This window comes from Dreissena polymorpha, chromosome 12 (genome assembly GCF_020536995.1).
Source record: "Dreissena polymorpha isolate Duluth1 chromosome 12, UMN_Dpol_1.0, whole genome shotgun sequence".
Taxonomy (NCBI): Eukaryota; Metazoa; Mollusca; class Bivalvia; order Myida; family Dreissenidae; genus Dreissena; species Dreissena polymorpha.
Window position 1 is genome coordinate 74,220,536 of NC_068366.1, and position 14,028 is coordinate 74,234,563.

At 35.3% G+C, this 14,028-nt stretch overlaps 1 protein-coding gene across 1 annotated transcript in view; it reads right to left on the bottom strand.

The window, feature by feature from the left end:
• LOC127852776 (spindle assembly abnormal protein 6 homolog) overlaps positions 1-14,028 on the bottom strand; it is a 57,490-nt gene that overhangs the window by 31,685 nt on the left and 11,777 nt on the right. Inside the window, exons 5-9 of the mRNA XM_052386731.1 lie at positions 12,258-12,432; positions 9,244-9,321; positions 7,248-7,367; positions 5,401-5,517; positions 3,376-3,508 (exon numbers count right to left, since the gene is read on the bottom strand). Coding sequence (XP_052242691.1) covers positions 3,376-3,508; positions 5,401-5,517; positions 7,248-7,367; positions 9,244-9,321; positions 12,258-12,432 — 623 coding nt within the window. The remainder of the gene's footprint in view (positions 1-3,375; positions 3,509-5,400; positions 5,518-7,247; positions 7,368-9,243; positions 9,322-12,257; positions 12,433-14,028) is intronic.

Consider the following 14,028-nt stretch of genomic DNA (forward strand, 5'->3'; position numbering starts at 1 on the left):
ACTGTAACCATGTTGAAAAACCAGGCCATTTGCATGTCTGTGATAAAATAATACAGCTAGATTTCTGCTTCATTTAAAAAAAGTTGTAATATGTTTTTATATGTATTCAGTCTGATATGTTAGACGGGTAATGTTATTAATTATACAATCTAGTCCATTTTAAATCTAGTCTATACTACACTAACATGGTGTTCAAGCATTTAGTAAATTGTTCAATCTTCTGTAGTCCATTTTAAGTAAATCCTCAGGTAACAAAAAAATCCTTATACAGGGGTCAGGAAGGGGAAACAAACATTTTATTTATGAAAAAAAAACATCTTTAAGATTGTACATAAAGTATTATTATGTTATCATTTCCCATAAAAACAAATATTTACCTCTAAACTAGTTATGTAAATCCTTTCTTTTTTTTTTGAGACAAATATTCAATCCATACATCAAATTAATGGTAGCCAGACATAGAATCTATGAAGGCAATATAAATAATAATGTATTCATTTACAGCTAATAGGGGTTTTATTCAACATAAAAAAAATAATTACTGATTATTACCAACATTATACCCACTTATAACAAATTATGTATGTCTCTATGTTATTATTTTAGTACTATTAAAACATACATAAATAATTGTAATCCTGAAATTTAAAAATATTTATAATTATATCTGTGTTTTATAACAAATTTCCAATTTATACATGCACATGTAGCCAGACATACACTGTAGTATCTATGAAGGTTATAGTGATAATTATTAATTTAATTACAGCTAATAGGCCTGTTATTCAACATAATAATTTTAATAAGTTATCATTACTGGAAATATACTCACTTATAACAAATTACTTCTGTCTTTATGTTATCATTTTAGTATGAAAAGAACATACTTAAATAATTAAAAAAAATACATGTAATAATAATGATAATAATGATAATAATACATTTATTAAATGTTATAAGTATTCTTATAATTACTATTATTATTATTATTAGATAGCAAAACATTCGGCTACTGCATTGTTTTTCCTGCACGCCAATCTTGCTGTCCTATTCATCAGTGGTGAATATACTGTAAAATCTTTTGTATTTGTCGCCATGAAATTTTGTGGATTTTCATAAGTAACAAAATAGCAATAACAAACACATTTGAGCCCTGCTCTGTGAAAATGGGGTTTAATGCATGTGCATTAAGTGTTGTCCCCCATTAGCCTGTGCAGTCCACACAGGCTAATCAGGAACAACACTTTCCGCTTTTATTGTATTTTTCGTTTAATGAAAGTCTCTTCTAAGCAAAAATCCAGTTAAAGCGGAAAGTGTCTTACCTGGTTAGCCTGTGTGGACTGCAAGGGCTAATCTAGGACAACACTTTACGCACATGCATTTAACACCACTTTTCACAGCCGGCAACTCATTTGTCTTCTTATGATTTGGGCGGGAAAAAACAAACAAACAAAAAACACAAGACCTGCATTTGTGAAACACAATACCCCCTACTGCACTTTGAAGCCACACAGCAGCTATATCCCAATTGAAAACATAATGACAAAGTTATGGTCCTTTGATATTTGACACGGGCCATGGGCCTTTTTGGGAAAGCATTTTGAACAAGAGATGTGTTCGTCAAAAACACAATGCCCCCTATTGCGCCGCTTTGAATTTTTTTTTTTTTACCTTTTAGGATGACCTTGACCTTGAACTTCCACCACTCAAAATGTGCAGCTTCATGAGAACGCCGCTTTGAAAACAAACAAAAAATTACCTTTGACCTTGAAGGATGACCTTGACCTTGAAGGATGACCTTAATCTTGAACTTCCACCACTCAAAATGTGCAGCTTCATAACGCCGCTTTGATTTATTTTTTTTTTATTACCTTTGACCTTGAAGGATGACCTTGACCTTGAACTTCCACCACTCAAAATGTGCAGCTTCATGAGATACACATGCATACCAAATATCAAATTGCTATCTTCAATATTGAAAAAGTTATGGCCAATGTTAAAGTTTTCGGACGGACAGACGCCATATATTTGACATTTGACCTTGAAGGATGACCTTCACCCTTAACCACTCAAAATGTTAAGTTCCATGAGGTACACAAGCATGCCAAATATCAAGTTTCTATCTTCAATAATGCAAAAGTTATGGCCAACATTAAAGTTTTTTTTCTATGTCCAAGGCCCAAAGATTTGCAAAAAATCAATGGACCAGAATGAAACTCACACTTCATCTTTAAGTCATGTAGGTAACCTCAGTCACACACAAAATATCACGTCAATATCTGAAAAAAAGTCTGGCAAATGAAATGCCGGATGGGGACATAAAAACAACTAATTATTTGTTGGGATCCCACATTTGTGGATCCTTCAACCCACATAATTAATGAAAATTCATTCCCTATAAATTATTATGATTTTACAGTAAGTGCTGCTAGGAAGAGAGCAGCTAAAACACAAAATTTGATATCAGTTATTGCAGTCTAATATGTTTTAATAACATGATTTTTAAGTTATTAACAAAATTACTAAACAGTGCAGTTATTAGAGAGTTTCTAAAATCATCAGATATTTGCTATAACACACGGTCACTGACTTGCAAGTTATTTTACTCAAAAGGTAACTAGTTTCAGTCTTCATTTCAAAGCAGGTTGTCTTTTTCCCTTATGTCTGGTTGAAAAATAAACAATTTAACAAGTGTTCCGCAGTCGGAGACATATGCCCCCCACCAAACGTGGCCTTGACAGTAACCTTTGACCTAGTGACCAGAAAATCAATAGGGGTCATCTGCCAGTCATAATCAATGTACCTATGAAGTTTCATGATCCTAGGCCTAAGCGTTCTGTGTTAACTTCTTGAGATATCATCCGACCGACGGACAGACCGACATGTGCAAAACAATATTCCGCCTCTTTTTCGAAGGGGGGCATAAAAAAACAAACATGTATGTACACCATGTCCATCTTGGGTTATCTTCTTGTCATAACATCACCAGTTTTACAAATCTGGTTATAGAGTTTACAATTGCACAATGTCCAATTCTGAAAGGAGGGAATTTATGGCTACCTACCCACCTAGCAAGGATTTTAGAATCTCCATACACCTAGCAAGGAATTGAAGGTCAGCTACACACCTAGCTTGAAATAAAGGACCATCTACGCACCTATAATGAAGCATTTGGGAGTTGCTTATGTTCTAAATAGGAATTCAGGGGGGGGGGGCATGTTACAACCTGGCAAGGAATTCAGTGCCCACTATCCACCTTGCAGAATATTCTGGAGTGTATACCTACCTAGCAAGGACTTCAGGGGTCTCTACTCACTAACCAAGGATTTCAGAAAATCGACCCATTTTGAAAGGGATTCAGGGGCCTTTACCCACCTAGAGATGAATTCTGTTTCCGCAAGCCTTGAATATCCTGCTTCATGTGCGAGCTCTCCTCTTCCAATGTGGTCAGTTTGGACTTAAGGTCTCGAATCGTGGCCTCATTCTTGTACCTACGCTCAGTTAAATCCTGAAAATCACCATGCAGTCATTTAGAATGCACACACATGACCAGTAATAATTTAAAAAGGTATTCTATATAAGACCAGAAAAGGTAGGTCTCAAACTAGTTTAGAAGAACTGATTCAGACCCACAAAGCTGTGCTATGCTTTTCATTGACCTTTGAAATGCAGTTTCATCAGTGTTTATTTTTACCATTTCGCTTACAAGTACTATACAATTTAGAATTAAAGAATTGTTTTTTTCACACTATACACTTAAGAGACTTTTCTAACCGAACACCCACTTGGAGAATTCTCTAATGCCACACTTTTCAAATTTGAATATCTTAATTACAAGTAATTATTTGGATTTAAAATTGTTATCGTGATCATTTCTCTACGTTCTGTGCAAGCTAGCAGTAAAATAATTTATCCGTGATGATCGACACTCAGCACAAGGGGCATGCAGCCTGCAACATGCTACCAGTCAATGCGGAGTTGCCCTCCTAAATATTCATACGAAAAATATTGTTTTTACAATTATTGTTAGTTTCCCTGTTGACCCCACCCAGAATAATTCAATTGCAATAAAATTAAGAACTATATCGGGTTTCACCATTTTCATATGCAAAAAGATTAAACCATACCTAGCCAATGTGCTAAAGTGTCCCCAAACAGGTAAGATATCATTTAAACAAATGTTTTGACGAGTTTTCATCATGATTGGGCAAAAAGTCTAACTTGAAGAGTAAGGTATCACAATCACAATATAAGGAAACTGAACTGCCTTATCGCAATGTTTTTCAGCAGAAGACCTGAACCATTTTAAACTCAGCCAAGATATCATAACTGCAAACATTCTTAGCAAGTTTTATGGTGATTGGAGAAAACAGCATATTTCTAAGCAGACTAAAACCATTTTTGAATGCAGCTAAAATACATCTACAAGCAGATGCTGCATTCAATTAAATGCTAATATTCCCTGTGGCAACCTTGTCAGTATTGATTAAGAGACCTGTTTGAAAACTGAAGTAAAGTTTATCTTTCAACTAAAAAAGGAGAGGTGGAGGGGCAAGTCCAAAGGGGAAAAAAGCGTTGCTTTTTAGGAAAAGGTGAAAATAAAAAATTCACACTTGTATATATTAGGATATTTATTATATGAATACACATGTATGTATGAATGTAATATTCACAGCTGAATGCCTCTGTCATTTTTGTCAAATATATCCATGATCTTTTAACATCTGTTTCAGACAGTTCAGAATAAATACATGTAGACTTAAAAACAAGAGATGTTTTTGTCAGAAACACAATGCCTCCTATTGCGCCGCTTTGAAGCCATATATTTGACCTTTTACCTTGAAGGATGACCTTGACCTTTCACCACTCAAAATGTGCAGCTCCAGGAGATACACATGCATGCCAAATATCAAGTTGCTATCTTCAATAATGCAAAAGCTATTGCAAAACTTTAACCAAGGTTGTTTTGGGACACACACAATGAATGAAGGAATGAATGAATGAATGACAGACAGACAGGCCAAAAACAATATGCCCCTGATCTTTCGATCGGGCATAAAAAGCACTGAAGTATAACAACAAAATCACGTCAATGTAAAGGTCACATTGAAGTCAGAGTATTGAGAGTACCAAAGCTTTTTAGTAAGCAGTGTTGATGTTAAGCAAACAGTCAAATCGTGTTGCCATAGAAATTTGACCTTCTAAAAAAGTCCCAAAGTAGGGCAATGTCAAGGTCAAACAAGGTAAGGTGATGTGGGTGTTAATTTTGTTCAAATACAACTTCCATGCAAGTATCAAAGCTTCGTAGGAAGCATTATTGATGTTTACAAAATGCTTTATTTTGGATTTACCACGTATATATGGATGGACAGAAAAACAAGTCTGTATGTAAACTGGTACCTTATTGACATTCTCCACTTCATACAGGCGTGCCTCAAGCTGCTGCACACTCTTGCTGTGGTTCTGCTCAAGCTCTCGCCTCTCCAGTTCCTGCTTCTGCTGGCTGCTGGACTGCATCTGACAAGGGTAAACACTGCATCTGACAAGGGTAAACACTGCATCTGACAATGGTAAACACTGCATCTGACAATGGTAAACACTGCATCTGACAATGGTAAACACTGCATCTGACAAGGGTAAACACTGCATCTGACAAGGATAAACACTGCATCTGACAAGGATAATCACTGCATCTGACAAGGGTAAACACTGCATCTGACAAGGGTAAACACTGCATCTCACAAGGGTAAACACTACATCTGACAAGGGTAAACACTGCATCTGGCAAGGGTAAACACTACATCTGACAAGGGTAAACACTACATCTGACAAGGGTAAACACTACATCTGACAAGGGTAAACACTGCATCTGACAAGGGTAAACACTGCATCTGACAAGGGTAAACACTGCATCTGACAAGGGTAAACACTGCATCTGACAAGGTTAAACACTGCATCTGACAAGGGAAAACACTGCATCTGACAAGGGTAAACACTGCATCTGACAAGGGAAAACACTGCATCTGACAAGGGTTAACACTGCATCTGACAAGGGTAAACACTGCATCTGACAAGGGTAAACACTGCATCTGACAAGGGTAAACACTGCATCTGACAAGGGTAAACACTGCATCTGACAAGGGAAAACACTGCATCTGACAAGGGTAAACACTGCATCTGACAAGGGTAAACACTGCATCTGACAAGGGTAAACACTGCATCTGACAAGGTTAAACACTGCATCTGACAAGGGAAAACACTGCATCTGACAAGGGTAAACACTGCATCTGACAAGGGAAAACACTGCATCTGACAAGGGTTAACACTGCATCTGACAAGGGTAAACACTGCATCTGACAAGGGTAAACACTGCATCTGACAAGGGTAAACACTGCATCTGACAAGGGTAAACAACCAAAGCTTATACATTAAAATCGTGCTCTGATAAACCAGAGCTATATGCATGTACCTGAAGTGTCCCATATTAGCCTGTGAAGCCTGACACTTTCTGCTTTTACAGTATTTTTGTTAAAAGGAAGTATATTCTTAACAAAAATCCAGTTTATGCAGAGAGTGTCGTCTCTGATTAGCCTGTGCAGACAAAGGCTTATCTGGAACGCCTTATTACACACATGCATTAAGCCCCATTCTACCATACCAAGGCTCATCAGTCATGATGGCAAGCTTAAGTAATAGCTAATAACTGTACTGCATACAACTGGTTAGCAATCACTGCTTAAACATTATTTACCTTAGTTTTCATATTTTGATAAGTATTAACATCTAATACAATGAAATCTAGGAAATCTTGGCATTCACACTGAGAAAATACTGGCATTAAAACACTAGAAAACCTTGGTAAAAAAGGAAATCTTGATATTCAAAACAAGCAAATCTTGACATTCAAAACAGAAAATCTAACATTCAAAACAAAAATATCTTGACATTCAAAACAATAAATGTTTGACATTAAAAAGAAGGAAAGCTTGGCATTCAAAACAAGGAAAGTTTGGCTTCAAAACAAGTAATTTTTGCGATTAAACAAGGAAATCCATTTAAAAGCAGAGGAATTTCACCCCTCTCATAACTGCCTTTACAGTAACAATGAAGCAAGACTGTAACATTTCCTGACCCAGAGCTAAGATTAAACAAATCATTACATTTATATGATATCAGAACCATCACAGGGAAGATGTGACTAAACTCTGTTGCAGCATTGACAGTTACATCAATATTTAAACCCCTACTTGAAAGATGCGTTCTTTCTCGGTGGCTAGTTCCTGTTTGTGTCGAGCCATCTGGTCATTCAGTTTGGCTGTCCATTCTGCCTTCAAGTTGTCCAGCTCAATAGTTTTAGAATTCAGCAGCTGTAAAAGACGCATACATCCACAGTAATTTAAGACCCCAACAAAATATCAGAAGCTGTAAAAGACGCATACAATCACACTAAGTAAAGTCAACAATAAAAAATCAAAAGTGTGATTTAGGGAAATACCTCAGGGGTGGAAAATACCCTAATCCCCATTAGTGAATTCACCAAATATATTTGTTAAAGGACAACAGACAAGGTTTTAAAAAGCTGAAACATTCCAATTTTATGGGAGATTATATGCATGGACAGCCCATTTACAAGATGATATGAACAATTGACAAATGCAGATGAAAAAGACAAATATATTTACATAATTCATCTACTGCCATCAACTGTCATCAACAAACGATTGCGATCGCGATCGAATGGGAAATTGATGCGTGTAAATAATAACACACCTCACAGTAAAGGCTATTTAAAAAGGTTAGATTCAACAACTTAAAAACAAACGTCGATTGTCCAGCCCTGTCACACTTTGGAAATCTTGATCTTGAAAGCCGAAGAATCCTTTTGTCCCCTTCTCGTGACGAGCGTTGCAGCCAAACGCTACACACTGCATCATCGTACAAATAGGTAAATCCTAAATGCCACGTTACAAATCCAAAGACCTATAAAATGTTATCTATAGGTCTTTGACAAATCTAATGGAAATCAACACAGTCTAGATTGAAAATTGTTTTAATGCTTGTAATTGACAAACACAATTCCTTATACTTTGAAGTTTTGCGGGAAAATTGCAAGCTTCAGTGCGTAAATAACAATTAATAAAGGTCGTTCTGGGTCATGAGCAGTTGTCTCACGACTACGTCATCAGGGAAAATGGTGGCGGAAAGTGCCGAACGCATAACGGAAATTACCGATCATCAAAATCATCGTTTTTTAGCACTATATCGTTTTTTTGTTTTTGTTTTTATTTCAATGTTATTATATTATATTCATTTATAAAATGTGCTTTTAAGTCTCAACTTGTCTGTTCTCCTTTAAGGACCACAAAGTTAAGACCTGTTAGCAAAGCAATCTTAAAATAAAAAGGAGGAAATTAGCTAAAAGGAAAAATCACACACATGAAAATGATTTTCTCAAGTCATCAGGGCTACATGGCTTTAGCAGGACAATCTGTTAAACATCACACAGATGAAGTTACAATAAAACAAGGGACAAAATTGTCACAAAACCAGGTTTTCATTGTGAAAAAAAAATCTGATAAAGGGAGAAAACTCAAACTGAACTTTTGAAATGAACAAAATTAACCCCCTTTGTAAGTTTGTTTAAAAAAAAAATCTATTTTTAGTCGTGGCGACCTTGACATTGGAGATATTGACGTGATTCTTTCGTGCGACACACCGTCCCATGATGGTGAACAAATGTGCCAAATGATTTTAAAATCTCACAATGAATGACATAGTTATGGCCAGGACAAGCTCATTTATGGCCATTTTTGACCTTTGAACTCAAAGTGTGACCTTGACCTTGGAGATATCGAAGTAATTATTTCGCGCGACACACCGTCCAATGATGGTGAACAAATGTGCCAAATGATTTTAAAATCTGACAATGAACGACATAGTTATGGCCCAGACAAGCTTGTTCCGCCCGCCCGCCAGCCAGCCAGCCAGCCCGCCCGCCCGCATTCGCCAATCTAATTACCAGTTTTTTCCTTCGGAAAACCTTGTTAAAAATAATATGCTAAGTCATGTTTAAGTTGTCCAGCCAATGTTTTTTGGGGGGTTAACATTTAGCCCCGTTCCCAATATAATTATGTTTACCAAATTACTGTCTTTTTTAAATTTCAACATTTAGTTCAATGACACATAGACTAGTCTTAGAAGCAACCCTATTTTTTTTATTGATTTCACTGATAAGGGTCATACTTCCTGTGTGTTTTTTAATCGATGATTCAGGTCTGCATCTGTGTGTTCCAGCCTCTGTTGCAGTAAACTGTTGGTCTCCTGGAATGAGATTGCGCAACTTCAAAAAATATGTTTATTGAAAGCCAGAAGGGCCTATCAGTATATGTGCAAGAAAGACAGATGCTAGCATGAACAAACAAGGGAGGCAACTCGTGATGTCACAAATCGGCAGTAACCAAAAAGTGGTTCTTTATTATCTCGCTTAACATGGGTCTAAATTACGTTTTAAAGCTCTTTTCTGATTGGATTAAACAGTCTGAAATCATACAATCAAGAAAGTAGAGACATTTATCTTGCATAACATTCAATGCCATGCTCTATGCAAGCTATTTAGAAAATAAAAATCGTAAACCAAAAAGTTCGGAATGTTTTTATTCGCGGTTATAGACGGTGTTACTTGCTGAAATCAATAAAATATTGCTTTGAAATCATTTATGTATTGGTATTGAACAAGAAAGTGGTCGAATATAAGTGGAAAACATAAGTATTGTGATTAAAACTTGTGTCTGCTACAATTTTACGAGTGGTTACGGAAATTACCGATCGTACAGATGTATTGACAAACAAAGGCCAAACGACCAAATAGCTTTCATATTTCAAGTTTATCAGCCTTGAAAGCATCACTTTTTTCAAATAAGAAGCAAAATCATACATTTATCAACCAGTTATAGTCAATAACACCAAAATCTTTGGGTACATCCATTTTGTTTTTCAGAAACCACGACACGTATTCTTTTCGGAAACCGACGATCGGTCATTTCCGGAACATCTCGGTAAATTTCAGCAGACAAGTTTTCGTCAAAAAATTCTTATGTTTTCCGCAAATATTCTACCACTTTCTTGTTGTATACCAATACATAAATGATTTGAAAGTAATATAACATTGATTTTGGTCAGGAACACTTTATATAACTTCTAGAAAAGACATCTCAAATTTAGCGCATAAACCATTGAAAAATCATACTTCAGTTTATCCTTCTTATGATTGTTTTATCAGTTACTTTAGCTTCAGCCACCCACTTATTTTTGAAATTATGACACACATATGTTTAAACTTGAGTTATTATATATTTTTAGTTATTTTTATTGAGAACTTTTATCTTATAACACATTTTTGGTACAAAAATGTTAATTGTATATATATAGTTAGAAAAAAATACATAGGTAAAGATTTACCTAAACTTGCTACACATGTAAAATAAAATGCCAATAATTACAACAAAAATCACTTTTAAATAGTATGTTTTGTTTATTAGTCTTAAACAATATTAATGTTTTCCTTTCAAACTTATAAAACACAATACATTAAATATTGTCCTATAAAAATGATGACATAACAGATTGTTAGGAAGATATAAACAGAACGTAAACAGTATGTTTATTGAAATTAAAAACAACTAAAACATCTTTTTGTATTAATTTTCTGATCAAAAGTGGTATTTCTAGTTAGTATAGGAGATATTTTATCAAGAAAAAGCATTAGAATTTGGATTGTTTTGAAGAAAAGTGTGCATTTCATCCAGTATTGCCATGGAACCAGTTTTGGGTTAGAAATTCAATAACATTATTTTAAAGTTCATTACCCCTTGTTGCTAAAAAATTCATAAAAAATAGAATTTTCAAAGTAATCCATTAAAACAAAAAGAAAATGCTTTCTAATACCTTAAATATTATTCCTGCAGGCAATTGACATCAATTATTTATGTTTAAAAAAATCATTGGGTCATGCTACAGATGCGCCTATCTGCCTCTCATAGAGATGAACTATCTGGTGCTTTTGATTACATACATCTAAATTCTTTGCACTTAATATCAGCAGTAAACAAATTCATAACAAGCAAATTCGTTGAATCAATAACCCCTGTCAAATAAAATGTGATTATGGATGTGTTGAATCAATAACCCCTGCCTAGTAATAAAATGTGATTATGGATGTGTGCTTATCTATTGGTATACAGTGCAGTCCTTTAACAAAATAATTAAGTGTATGGTTGTTTTTTTAAGCATTGTGATTCTCCTCATTGATATCTATAAACCCATGAAGTTTCATGTTGAAATATTGTACTGTATCTAAGATATGGCCCTGAAAAGTTTCATCATACAAAAATTTTTTTTCCTTATTGATATCTATATACCCATGACGTTTCATGTTGAAATCTTGTATGGTATATGCGATATAGCCCTGAAAAAATACATCATACAAAAAAGGGGCAATAACTCTTATTTAAGAAAGTGTAGGGTTATTGTGCATTACACTTTGTAACAGATGGACGGAAGGACTGACGGACAATGCTAATTCTATATCCCTCCGCCTTCGGCCTAGGATAATAAAGTTGCAATGTGCAGATGCACAAGTTTAAGGATGTTAATCAGCAATCAAATTGAATGGTCATGAAACAACATTCAAATTTTTAGTTCTATCAATAGGCCTCAACTTGAAGTATAAATCAGAAGTTTAGTTGTCTTTAAATAATATTTTACTTCATGGTAATTTATTATACAGAAAAAATCCACAATCTGATATTAACTGGACTCTTAGAAAATAAAGTTTTAAAAATAACTAAAAAGTGAGGAAGATATCATTAATATTAAAGAAGATACAATGTAAACAAGAGCATTTTCACCAACAAAACAACAGTCCACTACCAGCTCAATGATGGCAGAATAAGAACAGGATCACTAAACATTTCACTAATCTAGCTGCAGATTTAATTTTTCAATTATTTCTGTAACCATAGCAACCATAATTGTCGTCCAGTGAAAACAACTGAAATGGTGAGCATATATTTACAGTGTAGCCCTCTAAGGCCATAACAAGTTTCATCAACTAGCTCAAGTGCTTTTTGAGCGATTGCAGGATCCACATTTTTGGGATGGAAAGATGACAGACAGACAGACAGATGGACGGACCAGAGGTTAACCTATAGAACAATTTGATTACACCTGTAGGGGCCTAACAAACACTCGCATCTAACCTTAAACTGTTTGAGGCAGTCGGCCAGGTATTTTTTCACATCTGCGTCCGAGCCAGGCACAAACTTCAAAGACAGGTGGTTAAGGTGCTTGAAAGGGTTGGTCTCCACGATATTCAGTGTCGCAGTACAGCGGTCCCCTGTGAAACTCCCTTGACTCACGATGTGTAACACAAACCTGAGATTGACAAATGAAAACTACAGTCAGTTTAAAGTCATTTCTTCCCCAGCTTACACTGCCATTTGTCACCATGGACCATGGCTTCTTAAAGGCACATTGGGCTGAAGAAAAGTGAATGTGGTTTCTTTTTCCCCATAAAATAAAGTATGAACAATCAATTCGACAAGATGTCATAAAACAGTTTCATTTGTAGTACCAAGACACAATGTTAAGATGGTAAAATGTTCTGATTATCTTATTCGTTTACCACTGTTATCAAAGAAACACAGCAAAACAAAAGCCACACCCTTACAGAGGCTTTTTCTGTTTTTCAAGAAGGGCAAGTCTAAAAGCATTTCTCTGTTAATGCTGATAATGGCTAGCTCATGTTCTTATTTATATAGGGGCGGGCTTGTAACATTTTTGTTTTCAAGCAATAGTGATATTCAAGATTTGATGACATCATGTTTATTGGTAGGTGGCCTTGCAAGCACAAGTAACACTACATACTAGTCACAAACGTTCAATACACATACCATGTATAAGCCAACATACATATGTTGATGGTACAGCTATTGACAAGAGCACCGCATAACGGGTGCCAATGCTCGGCTGCGGTAGCAATTTTGAATAAATGAAAGCTTGTCAGAATAATTTTTTTTTAGAGGTCAGTGACCTTGACCTTTGACCTAGTGACCCAAAATGGGTGTGGCGTGTAGAACTGATCAAGTTGCATCTACATATGAAGTTTCAAAGTTGTAGGTGGAAGCACTTCAATTTAAGAGCCAATGTAAAGGTTTTAGCACGACGACGGCGGACGAGCTGGCTTTGACAATACCTCGGGTTTTCTCTGAAAACAGCCGAGCTAATAATTAACTGCTGTTCAGTAACGCATTTCTTCTTTCAAAAGCATAATACAATAACATAGAAATACTCCTGATCACCTTTTTTTCCCCCGGAAGCTCATGATTACTGTGGAACCATTATTAATCGTCAGGCATTAATTTTCATAAATTTCGTCAGTCGACCGATCGGCGAATTTAAGATCCTAACGAACAATCATGCTCTATGTTTGAACAAAAACAAACACTAAGTTGAACAATATTTTAAAACTTTACCGTAGACATGAGGCATTTAATTCCAACATAATCCATGCACACATTCACTGCTGTTCCGTAATCAAGATTAATCCGGTTTTGACACAAAGTGATGTAGATTACACAAGGTACTTAAATGACACGTTACACTTCTTTAAACGCGTGTGCAGTAAAGCTGTATCGAATGCGTTGACTTCGTTTATGTAGAATGGTAATGAATTAGCGCTAATTGTTTATAACTTTATTACCCATTAGGTACATTGTGTTTTTCAGGGATGTTGCATATTAGCCACCACGCAGCAAATGCCGATGAAAGACAATAAACCAAATGAAAAGATGACGATGTGTGATCAACATGCGTATTTATCACAAATTAATAAAGAATATTTTAATTACTGTTTGTTGTTTGATTGTTTGCGTTTAACCACACTTATTACTATTTTATATGTATCAATTTATTTATTTTTAAATTATTGACATTATTGATTTATATACCGGTAGTTTACTTTTTTAAGAA